The sequence below is a fragment of the Etheostoma cragini genome, chromosome 17 (genome assembly GCF_013103735.1).
Source record: "Etheostoma cragini isolate CJK2018 chromosome 17, CSU_Ecrag_1.0, whole genome shotgun sequence".
Classification (NCBI taxonomy): domain Eukaryota; kingdom Metazoa; phylum Chordata; class Actinopteri; order Perciformes; family Percidae; genus Etheostoma; species Etheostoma cragini.
Window position 1 is genome coordinate 16,168,805 of NC_048423.1, and position 13,274 is coordinate 16,182,078.

The 13,274-nt window shown below is 41.4% G+C and overlaps 1 protein-coding gene across 4 annotated transcripts in view; it reads right to left on the reverse strand.

The window, feature by feature from the left end:
• sptlc3 (serine palmitoyltransferase, long chain base subunit 3) overlaps positions 1 to 13,274 on the reverse strand; it is a 23,530-nt gene continuing 10,256 nt past the window's right edge. For 3 of the 4 annotated variants that reach the window (XM_034898352.1, XM_034898353.1, XM_034898355.1), the window contains exons 5-12: positions 12,143 to 12,267; positions 10,623 to 10,716; positions 8,611 to 8,716; positions 7,004 to 7,223; positions 4,863 to 4,989; positions 2,925 to 3,060; positions 1,586 to 1,715; positions 1,108 to 1,455 (exon numbers count right to left, since the gene is read on the reverse strand). In XM_034898352.1, the coding sequence (XP_034754243.1) occupies positions 1,342 to 1,455; positions 1,586 to 1,715; positions 2,925 to 3,060; positions 4,863 to 4,989; positions 7,004 to 7,223; positions 8,611 to 8,716; positions 10,623 to 10,716; positions 12,143 to 12,267 (1,052 nt within the window). In that variant the 3' untranslated portion in view covers positions 1,108 to 1,341. Of the gene's footprint in view, positions 1,456 to 1,585; positions 1,716 to 2,924; positions 3,061 to 4,862; positions 4,990 to 7,003; positions 7,224 to 8,610; positions 8,717 to 10,622; positions 10,717 to 12,142; positions 12,268 to 13,274 lie in introns of all 4 variants that reach the window. The other variant, XM_034898356.1, reaches the window with a different exon arrangement.

Here is a 13,274-nt window from a genome sequence, read left to right on the forward strand (position 1 = left end):
AAAACAGTTTGCAGTTCATCCAGCATTTGTTTCCCCCAGGATTGCTTATTTCCCTTTAATTCGATATAAAATTCCCATGTAAAATTTCATCACCATGTTGTTTATGGGGAGGAAAAAAAACACGTCCCGAGGGCAAACAAGTGTCGACTAGAACCGATCTGACACATTGTGAAAACACATTTATCATCTATCTATAATCCTTCCTGTGTCAATCAAATGATTACCCCATACGCGCTAATTGCTAGGTTAGATTTGTGTTGGCTCATGTGCTGCATACTCTGCATGCTTACCTTCACAACTGTTACGCAGTCTGTGTGTGAAAGAGAAGAGCAGGTCTTTAAAACAACAATTAAGCCGTTAAGACTAGGTGAATGTGAGCAGTCTGGCCACTAAACTTGCCATAACACCGTTTTTTGTTCTGCACAGAGGTTGTTGAGATTTAACTCAGTTAAGTAATTGCGTCACAATCTATTATTTACAGGAAGGTTATCATTGGCTGTGGAGATGAAAGTGGCGTTAAACGGAGGAAAGTTTTTATAAAAACAGTACACAAAGGAACGCAACATAAGGCATCTCGCTCATCTTTTGCCTAATATGTTCAGCCTTGAGTAATGTGAATAAACGTTTTGTCAGGAAATTAACACAGTTCCAAAGAGAAGGTGTGGTTCTTTAAGAAACCTTCTCTCATCTGGATAATTAATCTACCTTTCTATTCCAAAACCCTTTCAGGAAGTTTTCATGTGCAGTTTTTTGTGTTCTTTTCGAAGAAAATAAAAAATAACCTTAACACTCGGGGAACAACTTCAAACTACAAATGCCTTTTCCATTACTTCTATCGCTTCATGTTCAGGAAATTAATGGGACTCCTTACATCAATTTTGTAGAGCGTGTGCATCATATACTAATAATAACCACAACCGGCATTTGTAATAAATGGTGGCTGATATCAATTTATGAGAAGCAAAAACCTCCTCCATAAAATGTTTTCAATGTCAAATGCATAGACATGTGTAAATAGAATAACTGTGTAAAAAAGGTTCTCTCAACAACTCTACTAACAGTATGTGACTCAAGATATTTTACTGTACACGGTACAGTCCAGCTCGCTTGTGCAATAATTTAATGTGTATTCGCATGTAAATGTATTCAGAAGTAAAGCATTTAAATAGTTCATGTAGAGTCTCGTTAAGATTTACAGGTAATCATAATGTTTTACAAACGTATAAAATGCAGCTGCTAAACATTTGGCCCCTCTTGCTTTAAGTTGTGTGTTTGTGTCTGCTGTGGCATGGACACCAGACTTAATTTTGACACTGTGAGGTGAAGGTGTCAAGGGTCCTATTAACTGGGCAGCTCAAAGTCTGTGTCATCATGGAGGTTTGGACAAGAGGAATATTTCAGTCGGGAGAACTTCAGACAGAGATGGTCTCCCACCTCGTTCATATGGTGCAGCACCTGAGGACAAAGGAAAAGTCTCAGAACATGTGTGTATATGTTGCTTTAAAGCCCCAAAAGGAATTCCATGTGGTAAATCTTTGTGTGTGTGTGCGTGCACATGTGTGTGTGTGTGTGTACGTACGTGTACCTGATTTAGCATGGCTCTGGTGTGTGCTGCAGACAGACAAAAGCGAGCTCGGGCCTCTGTAATCGGCGTGGCTGGAAAGCCGACTACCACTACACCGATTTTCCTCGCCAGCATTTCTCGAGCGAAAGCCCTGGTCAACAATACAAAAAGAATCAACTAGCAGTTTTTACATATTCTAGTACACAGATGACTGCTTCGAAAATGTCCACACTTAAAGCGTGTAAGTAATAAAATAAAATTTCTGCATTCATCATTTTCTGAACATCAAATTTCCCTTTAACAGTGTTAAACAACCTATTATACATTTCTCACATTTTTAAGGTTTGAAGTCTCCAAAATGTGCAGTGACGCCACAAGCCACTTCAGAATGAGGGAGCATTTGCCGCCAAAAAGTCATGAGGAATGTCGCTCCTTCTAGGCCCTCCAAATCCACAGTTATATAGTTGGGATGTGTGGTATCGATAAATCAAAAATAACACATTCTTAACAATTTTGAAAGGCTAGACCTTAACTTTCACTTTAATGAGTCCAACAGTGAATACCGAATAGTGAATATATTTTGTGGCAAAGTGGACAGTCTGGAGAGTTCAAACCTTAAAATGTGCTCTGAAAATGGTGACGTGAATCTGACACCGCAAACTTTGACAGCTCTGTGTATTTTAGAGGATCGTTGATGTGTATGCAGTGCTTTGTGCAGATGTTAGAGCAGATCCTCAATAAACCTCTAGCATCTTTAGGATCTACTATATGTCATTAGGACAACGGCAACCCAAAAGGATATCAAATAAATTGTCAGAAGTGAATTTTATACATAGTAGAGTAGCTACAGATACATTACTTTTATAACATTGTTACAAAAATGTCTACGAAAAAAATTGTTTTGTTTTAAAATTGTTTTAAAAGTTTCAAAAATATTATTGAAGGACAAGAATGTGTTTATTTTCTCAAATCACTAATGCCTATGAAAACAGAGCAATATTACATCAGAAGCTACTGATAATAGAAGTTACTGGGTGGGATTGGCCTTTTCATGGATATTAATGCTGACTGGCATTGAAAGACACTTGATACCCAATTGATTATACCAGAGGGGCTCAAACCATCCTGGGGTATACCTAATCTATACCTGATGTGGCCTCTTACGCGGTAACAGAAACCCAGTCTCCACAGACACAGTCTACACTACTGCTTCATGGAAATATGGCAGCCATCCAACTCACTCAGAGAGGATACACAAAATGCTTGTGACAACAAGGGATAGTGAAGTTGATGTTTATTGTTTGAAAATAAGTTGTGTACAAAAAAATAAGCGTTTTTGTGAGAGTTCACGTATACTTACACCACTTTGCCTGGCATGTAGAGCAGGATTGGAACCACAGGTGAGTCATCATTCCCGTAGATGATGAAGCCCATCTCTTTCAGTCTGGCCCTGAAGTATCTGGTGTTCTCTGCCAGTTTCTGGATCCGTCTAATGCCTACAATTAAAACAAGGACACCACCAGATGCACATGAGTAAATCAAAAACTCATTGCTTTGTTACGCATATTTCTCCTGTTCCATGCGGGGAGGGACATCACCTGTCAGCAGTAGCTAATGTGGGAGTTCTCTTTCCAAGTCCTACACCTCCATCTGGGCCATTGCGGGCTCCATTATGAACTTGCTCATGATTACAACTCAGCTGTGGCAGCAGATGGTTCAGTTTTGTCTGTCTGACGGCACGGTATACGCACTTGCACGTTGCCAAAATGCCGGTTTGTAAATTGGATACGATGGATTTCGCACAAAAAAAAGTGACCGTGGACTGCCACTGAAGCGTATCCATGGCTAAAATGGAATACAAACAATGCTGAAGTATCACATGTATTCAGATAAATGTATTAGAAAACAAATCAAAGACAGCAGAGGCGGCCTGCCCCGCTAACCCCCTGTGTTTCCAAGTGACGTGAGTCACAGGGGAGCCTGGTGCTCCGTGACTGAAGCCGAGTTTGGCATGGCTCAGCCTCGGAACAAAGCTCTGTTTCCCTCTGATTACCTGGGAACAGATTGGCAGTTTGTTTATGGGAATGTACGAAAGCACTTTTAATCCCTTTATCACAGCAGAGAAGGAGAAAGAGAATGGGAGGAAAAAACATAACATTCAGTCATCTGCCAAAAAGCACAGGCCTCCCATTTTGTAAATTGTTCCTCTCTGCTAAGATAGAGGGCATAGAGGTCAAAAACCTGCTGCCAGACTCAGAAATCATATGAGTAGGTGAGAATGTGTGGATGTTGCTGCCTGTCAGAGTTTCCCTGTTTCAGAGCCGTTGCCACCAGTTTGCTTTAATGTGCAAAATTCAACATCGACGAGAAAGATGAGGGGGCAGAGGAGGACTGAGAGAAGGAAGGAATAAGAACCTACCAGGCATTTAAAGCACAGACTGTATGCCATTTCTTGTCACAGTGGGCGTTTCTTGTGTTGTGATAGATGTTGGAAAGACTGAGCTGTTTGCTGTGTTGACTGCTCTATTAGACAGGTCAAGACTAATTTTTTCCACAACAGCTATTTTGCTGGGCTACGTCAGATGCAAAGCGCGCCTGGTTCAGGGCCAGATGAGAAAGTTACCCATCTCTGCATGAAACTGCAATACACCTCAACCATGAGACAATTGGAGGGATTAACCCATTACAGCACCCTATGACAGACATGTTGTGTATTTTTACCCTAAGGTGAACACTTGAAGAACTAAATATTTGGGTATGACTATCTAGCATTTGCTTACCACATGTAGTAACTCTCACTTATACTGCTTCCATTAAAACTACTACAATAACTCAAGAAAAACTGCTGTGGAAGTATTGCAACAGTTCTGGTAATGACTACTTCCCTGCCCGAGTGTCTGATGCTATTAAAGCAGAAACTTTTCAGAGGTACAGTGCGCCTCACCACACACACATGAAAATGATTTCCTCCACGTTAGGGTCACGTGTGCTCAGGGACTGCATGTCCCCCCTCTTCCTACCACTGCAGACCCCTGTAATTGTTACCACATTTTCTGACCAAGCAGCTGTTTATCTTTTCCTGCAGGTCTGGATTTACTCCTAATGTTAACGTTAGTACTGTCCTCTGGATTTGGTTTGCTATTGTTTCCATAAAAAATTATATTAAGGTGTAAAAATCTTTACAAGCCAGACACAATATTTGTCTGTGTAAAGAACATCAGGTTTGCCGAGCATGTGGCTAATAAGACCTGAAATTGAGGGTTCACTGGCGGGAGCCGCAATGAGCTTAGACACTCACCTTCTGTGCTCTTGTCTTTTCCCATGATGCACTTCATGGCACGTATGATCTGCTCAGTGACTGGAGGGGACATGGCCGTGGCGTATACCGCACTGTGAGAATGACTGCGCAGGTAGTCCACCAGCTCCTGCAACATAGGACACAGTGTCCCGCAGACCATCAGCAGAGATAGCATACAGTTTGTTTATAATAGATTTTTGTCATAAAATCTGTTTGTATTTGTATTTACAGAAATAGGTTGTTCATTTCGGTTACTTGTTATAAAACAAGTTTGTCCCTGCACTTTTATTAAAGCACCACTAGAGCATGCTCATGTACACCTGAGAATCAATTAAAATACCGTAGGTCATGGCTGTCATTACGATTATCTTGGCATTGACTGTAAAGTAGCTCTGGAACCTTTCCTGCTCTCCACTGTGAGGTAGCCAACACACTAATATGAGAAAGAACCGATGCTGAAATAAGCCAGAATGAGGACTGCCATGCTCATTATTCCTAAATGTCAGCAGGAGATTCATTCTGATAATGGTTGTCAATAGAAGAGCAGGATTTCAGGAAACTAATTTGGTCATGGGTCCCAAGAGCGCTAAAGCACTTGTGTGTAAGTGGTCTGAGGTTTGGGAGCCGGGCCTGGAGCTGTGATGGGCTGCTGCTCAGTGGCCAGCGGGAGCGGGGTGATGACACGTTGCCGGAGATGCTGTCTGGCCACCATTTCCACTCACCGCCATCTGTCCCCATTGGGCGGCGGCTGTGGCTTCCTCACACACACACACACACACACACACACACACACACGCACACAAGGGGAGGGGATTTCAGGGGAAATGCTCAAACGTTGGATGAGAACCCTGAAACAACCTGACATCTGTTTTCATTCAAGGCACCGCTTTAGGGCCCCCGCAGGATTTTGGTGCAACCAAGATAAACCAGTTAAGAGAACATGTCCGAAATCCATCTCTCGTCTGCGGCGCGGAGTGACAGCTCAGAGTGTTTCCTCAGCCACAAGGTGGCCACAATACTGGTGTGGTGATACATGTCCACAATGCCACAGAGTAGTAGTGTGGCAGAACAACACATCCGTGGCCCTTTAACGGATGTATTTAATAACTTAGTACAATCCAGGTTTTGAGCAAAATGGTTAATGAATAAAGCCTCGTATGTATGTAAGGTTGAAGTGAATTAAAAGGAACTTGGAGGGTATTTATTGGGGGTATTTATTTTTGGTACTCTCATAAAATAGCTATAGCATGAATGTTTTCCAGAACACGTCTGCAGTCTTGTCGGTCAACCCGAATCCAATTAATGTAGGATTTGAGGGATTTCACCACAACAACAAATACGTCAAATATAACGGATTTCTCTCTGCCGGTTTCTTTCAGGAGTTTACTACAGCCAGCTGTCAAACCAGGCAGAGTGTGCTTACTTCAAACATTATCATGCTTGTTAAAAGTCATCCTGTTAAAATCTGGAGCGCAGTTCCGACGCCTGCCACAAGAAGGGGCTGGCACTCAGCCAGCTTTACCTTCTTATTATGGCAGAGAAGGGCTGAGCCAACATGAAGGCAACGGCAGGAAGGGTCCGTCTCTGAATACCTAATTCAAGCAACATGGTCGTTTCCTCTGTTGCTTTCTAATCAACTGACTCAAAACCAGTGTGGTTATGTACTAAAGTGTACTTTTTAATGGAGTAAAAAAGAATTACAAAGACCCGGAGTCTCAGCCTGGCAAACATTTGTTGGACACATGAGAGCTACGAGAAAGGGGGTGTGTGTGATGGAGTGTGTATGATTGAGTCCCACACGTCTTTAAAAACACAGATCTGGGCCAAATAATACTAGAAAATGTTGTGTATGATGTGCTTTAACCCGCTTTGGAGCCAAATGCGTTAATATTGTTACTGTACCCAGATAATGGTTGTCAGGTTGTTAAAAACAATTCCAGTAAAAGTAAAAAAAAAATATATATATAATGACATTTTGTGACACAAATTAGGTGATCAAAAGGCATACACAGAAAAAATAAATAGATTTAAAAAAACAGAAAGAAATTGAGATTCATAAACACTGTGGTAACAGTATTTAAATATTGGCAACAAACAATGAAATGAAAGCAGGGAAAGCTGAAACAGAAATCCACATGTACCTTTTTCCCTGCGATATAGCCTCCAGCAGCTCCAAAGCTCTTGGTGAAGGTGCCCATCATCACATCCACATCGGAGGGGTTCACATTATACAGCTCGGTCACGCCCCTCCCAGTTGGTCCCACTGCTCCGATACTGTGGGCCTCGTCCAGGTACAGATAGGCTTTATACTTCTTCTTCAGAGCAATGATCTCAGGAAGTCGCACCACCGAGCCCTCCATGCTAATGACATGAGAATCACATCAGTTAAAAAAAAAAGGTATGACATGGGGCCCACACATTTGATCAATTATAAACCAAACTCTTAAAGTGATTGATAATCTGACATCGACTTCACTTTATCGCCTGCAGAGCATCTGTACATGTGTAAATACATATCACATAATTTGACATGCTCCAATCTTCCACAAATCTTTCTGCTGGCCTCTTTCACTTTACTCCCACCTCTCTCCCATATCTTCTTCCCCATGGATGCAAGCCTTTTAAGGCTACACACAGACAGCATGGATGAGTATATGGCTGGTAAAAAAAATAGAGCAATCCCAGACCTGCTATCCTTGCTATGGCTGAGAACGTCTGCAGCCCAAATGACACAAGACAGGGTTTCACCAGGGCCGATGTGGACATCAAAGGCAGGGCCGGGCTATAGCTAAGCATGCTTACTCTTAATCTAAGCCTTTTGATGTTACAGGGAGGCAATAGATGGAGCATTAGTTCTTTCAATGCCATACCGAAAGGCACCATTATTTTAATGTCTGAGCCTGACATGAGACATTACTATCAGATAAAGACAGTCTGATTACATGCAGTTAAGTTGTCTCTTAAATTACCAGGATTGTTATGGAACCAACAGTTATATTGATACCAACTGATGGCCATGTTCAAGATTTTCCTTGTTGTTTCAAGAGAAGATTGTCATTAAAGTAAACTTCACAGCTGAAAGACTGTGTAAATGCATCATGTTTTAGTTCAGAAAGGGTGCAACGTAGGGCGCAATTGAGGGTAAAAAGAGGAAAGAAAGGAGAAAAGAAAAAGGCCATGATAAACAGTTGGAGCTGGGGGTGTAACCAAGTCAATCTCTGTGGCTCCATTTGGCCTTGATTTTGAGCTAATGAGCAGATGGAGAGGGTCACTAAGATTCAGGATAGCTTACTGCCGAGAGAGAGAGAAAAAGACACACACACACACACACACACACACACACACACACACACACACACACACACACACACACACACACACACACACACACACACACACACACACACACACACACACACACACACACACACACACACACACACACACACACACACACACACACACACACACACACACACACACACACACACACACATTCAAGGGTAGAGAGGGAAGCAATTGGAAAAGAGACCATTTCAGGGACTGCTAAACACAGGCTGAAAGCTCTCCTTAGGTTACAATTTAATAAGACTTCTACCTGAGTCTGGCTGTTCACAACTTTGCAAAAGACACCTTGGAAGCCTATACTTACAAAGATTGATACAACAGCTCAACTGACACAAAATATTCATCTGTGAGAGAGCAACTACACTAGTGTGTGTGTGTGGGCGGTATAATAAAGGCGGACCTATAGATGCCTTCCACCATGATGAGGATCTTCTTCCAGGGCCTGTGGGTCCGTGGCTGCCCTGAGGAAACTGCCTCTCTTAGCATCTTTTCCAGACTGTGCATGTCTGACACACACACACACACACACACACACACACAAAGGGGGGAAAAAATCAAATACATAACATCTAATAATGTTGGCATGTATAGTTTAGGCTTGTGCAATGAAATCACATACACATCATAGCGTGCAAATAACTAAAACTAAAAGCAAACAACAGTAAGTAGAATAATAATTTCCACAGGGCATGGCATCTCACAGAGTACACATGGAACTACTTTATCTGCCAGAAACACCTTCCACAAACTACACACAGCAAGTGTGCAGTATGAGTCTGATGCGAATGAACACCTGCAATTTATGTATCAGGGAGGATTACTAACTGAGCTGAATATGGGTTTTACCAAATGTATTTTTGTACGTTTTAGTTTTTCAGTGCAGTCTGCAGAGTTGCTTAAAATTAGGATGGGAATTTTGGCTCCAGCTAAAGAACTTCCCGGTGGCATTTAGAGTTTATTACAGGTAACGTTGACACTATTAATGATCCTCGGCCACAAACCAGCAGATGGCAGTATTGAATAGCTGTGGTTTATAAAGCAGCATTATTCAAAGTATTACCACAAGCCAACCATTCCCACCGGAGCAGCAAGTGAACCTGTAGCTAATTATTTGTCATAGATGATCGATATCGCTCCCTCAGCACAAAAACAGATTTGCTGAAGAGGCAGCCGGTGCTCTTTGGTTAACAAAGAAAAGCACAGCCCAAAGCTAAACAAAACAGAGTACATCTCAAGTTACAAATATCAACATTGAGGAAACCATTACCAATAACTTGCTGTGTGCCCAGACAAGAATGAGGAAGAGATTATTTCACAATTAAGCACTGATTTGCGATATTTCATAGTCTGATATGAGACACAAGAAACGTGCATGCTATTGTGGATATCCACAAAATGTTGTATTATCTTTGCACTGACCCACTGAACACAAAGCCTCACAATGCCAGACTGGACAAACTAGTTAATCTACTCTCTGGTAAGAAATTCTACCATTCCACGTTACACCACTGAAACGTTTCAAATTCCACAAACAGGGGATCTCAGACATTATAGACAACTGCTACAATAAATATTATTGTTCATGTGGCTGAGTTGATTGGTGCAACCCTCTTAGTAAATGTTGGCCTTGTGCTAATAAAAAAAAGTGTCTGGTAGTGGAGGTATAAAGGCAGGGCGGGGTCAGCTACCCAGGTGCCTGAGGGCTCTTTGCCTTTCGAGAGGCCTCTGGGATCTGCTTGGAAGACCCATAACTGACTCTGCTTGTACCTGTCAGGACACATTTGTTGCCAGAGGACTGTCTCATTTGTCCAGTCTCCAGAAAGAAGCAGTGGATGCTTCCAATGCAAGCACGATGAATGTTGCATCATGGAACCTTCATAATTCCGTTGTCTATTGACAAGATTTAAGTTGACAATATAACAGAAAGCATTTAGTTTAAGTATGATGACATTTTCATTAAAATATACTTCATATAATAAACTAAACTCTTTTGTTGCTCATGGATAAAACCCAGATGTGACTGTAAATTGAACCCATTTCATTAAAGCTTTTACATTTGCTGCTCTAAACACAGAATGTTAAGTAGGTCTTTCCTAAGGCAAATCCTGTACCGCACAGGAAAGTAATGCTTTTCTCACAGCGGGAACAGTGTTGACTGGATATAAGAGATACAAATGAGATAAGGTGGTAGCTGACTAAGCAAACTTCAAAGAGTAATCTTAGGAAAGAATTAATTACAGTGTTATCAACAATATTTGTTTGACAGGTGCAATGAATGTTAACCACCAAAGATTTTGGCAAACTGAAACAACACACATTTCAAAAATTACAGTAAATAATGCTGTTATTGTGTCGTAAGGCGGAAGCACTATGACTTACAGTATGTTCAAGCAAAAGAGTTACTGGACTTACTGTTGTGATTGAACACCCGGATTACAGCCCCTGACAGTCTGGCCCCTAAGATGAGAGATGTGTGATTGAGCTCATCACTCAGTATCAAACAACCCTGGAAATGAGCAGAGAGAAAATATTTTAATTAAAATTTCCTGAAGAAAGCTTTTTTTTAATTCCAATGTAATCGCCGATTCACATGTTACTACAGCTTTAAAATCAAAAATGTCTTGCGAACTCCACAATATTCCTGTTTATACATTACACAGATTATTTGGCAATAATCTTTAATTATTTATAACATGACATTTGCATAGACTTTGTATGATGTTGTTTCAGATTTAGTGGTCTATACGTAGTAAGAAGGCAAATTAGATTCTCCCTTGGGTACAGAAGAAAATAATTAGCTTGCAAACACTATCATTAGTATACCCGTATACAGACGATAATCATAGCAGTGTGTGCTCCACCCATACAATCCTATTTCTGAGCGATTGCTTGTTTTTCTATGTATTTCAACATATGTTTAGTTGCTGTGTAGTGTGTCATTGCAGAAGGTGCTGTATAGTAGTTGTTGCTTGACAGCCTACTCGTCTCGCTCAATCATAATCCTCTATGTCTACGCCCTCTGTGTATGATGATAATAGCTGTATGCACTCCACACATTAGTAATTTCTTTCATGTCTGATGAAGTTTCGACCGCAAGACACATCACAATTTTCATAATGGAGAATATGGTACTTTACATTCCATAAATATCACCATGCAAATTAATTCAGCTGTTCCACAAAATTCTCCCCAGAACATTATCATATTTAACACTGAAGCTCTGAGCATTTGACTGCATTAGTTTGAATAAGCGCTTGTAGAGGGTATGTTGACAACGTCTCTGAGTGATGGATACACTGGGTATGGCCTAGGGTCCAGCTGGCCTGGTCCTGAGTCTACCAGCAGCTGTCACTCTAATGTAGCTCTGCCTGAACAGCGAGGCCTGTCCTGTCATGACCTGTCCCTGTAGGATAGAGTTGGCAGTGTGGGTTGACCCCCCAGCCTAAAGGGCTGCTACACCTCTCAAGCTGCATAAATGACCCCCATCACTTAAACAGTCAACCTCCCCTTCCTCCTGTCTAGTCCAATCACAGATATTCATGCTGTGTGTTGCCCCTGGCAACCCATGGCTGTGTGTGTGAGCCGGGCTGGTGGGCCAACAGGCCAGAGTATGGGTGATCATACCCTTAAATTATGCTCTTAACAAATCCTGCCCTTCCTTGTTTATGTGACTGAAAGCAGCTATGCATGCCCAGGGCCTTGTTCTCCTGGCTACTGTAATGTGTAATTATGATTTTAATTAAAGGGGGTGGGTCGGGAGTTGATCACAGCTGAGTTTAGTTGAATGTTATTCATTAATTTAGGCCATATGCAAGAAAGGAACAAAAGCTAGGCTAATTAGATTAATTTCCGCTGCATTGTTAAAAAAGACAGCCATTCATACTGTAGTGGGATTCCCTACAATGTGGCATTTAGTGTGTAAAATAACAAACCTTCCCAACAAGTGCTGGAATGTTCATCGAGTTGGTGGCAAAACCCATTCCAAAGGTCATGGAGGATTCTACTTGGAGGAAATTGGCCACTAGTTGTTCCAGCTCTTCATGGATGCCCAGGTTACCTAAAAGACAGAAATCACAAAAGGATAACTCACTGAGTACCAAATCACTGTACCTGTTGGTTAATCTTCTAGTTGTGGTCCTCCATCCACACAAGCAAGCTTTGACAGAGATGAATGCCTCCTGATAAAAAAAGCAAGAGACCCACATGCAACAGCCTGAACTACCAACCTACACGGCATCAGCCCCTCTCACATATTTGAAGAGATTTGTAGAGATTCGAGGTGTGGTAAATTTGTAATTTAGTTCAACTACGATTTTTCATCCCAGGCACTATCAAGGCAAAGTCTAAACTTGTTCTGTAGCACATTTTGGGACTCAGACAGTTGATTATAACCCAATGTGACAGGTGGGGGACCAGAATTCATTTAGAACATTGATCAGACTAATCTTTCACCCAACATGGTGTTTTCTATTTTGTGCAATAAAAGTAGGATTTTTGTGCGTCTCTGTGGCTTTTAGTACTGCCCTTGTGGTCAGCTGATAAAAAAAAATTACGGTTATAACTGTGATCTACAGTGAGAGAGGTAGGCAGTGAAAGGTTCATATATACTGTATTTTATTTCTGCTGGCTCTGGGGATTGTTGTATGTGTATATATGGTACACTAGAACATATAGGTTCCATACTTTTTAACACACTCTTTACTTACTCTACCATAGTAGTTACTGAAGTTAAAGTTAGAATTTAAAAGTTAAAGACCCCTATAAATATGTCTAACTCATTAGTAATGTAACTAATAACTGTCATTGTGTATGATGGAACCAAAATGAAACCACTTCTTCAAAAATGTCTTTTGTGAAGCAACAAGCTGAACAAGCATCTAAATTAAGAAGCATCATTAAATGCAATTGGAACAGTCTTTAGAGCAAGGTAATCCTTCCAACCACTGTTCACAGAACCACCTATGTTCTCCTTCAGACGTGTACCGACCCTGAGAGACCAGGTGGTACGGAGCTACCTTCCCCCTCCCACACTAACAACCAGACTAAAAAAAGACCCATGGGAAT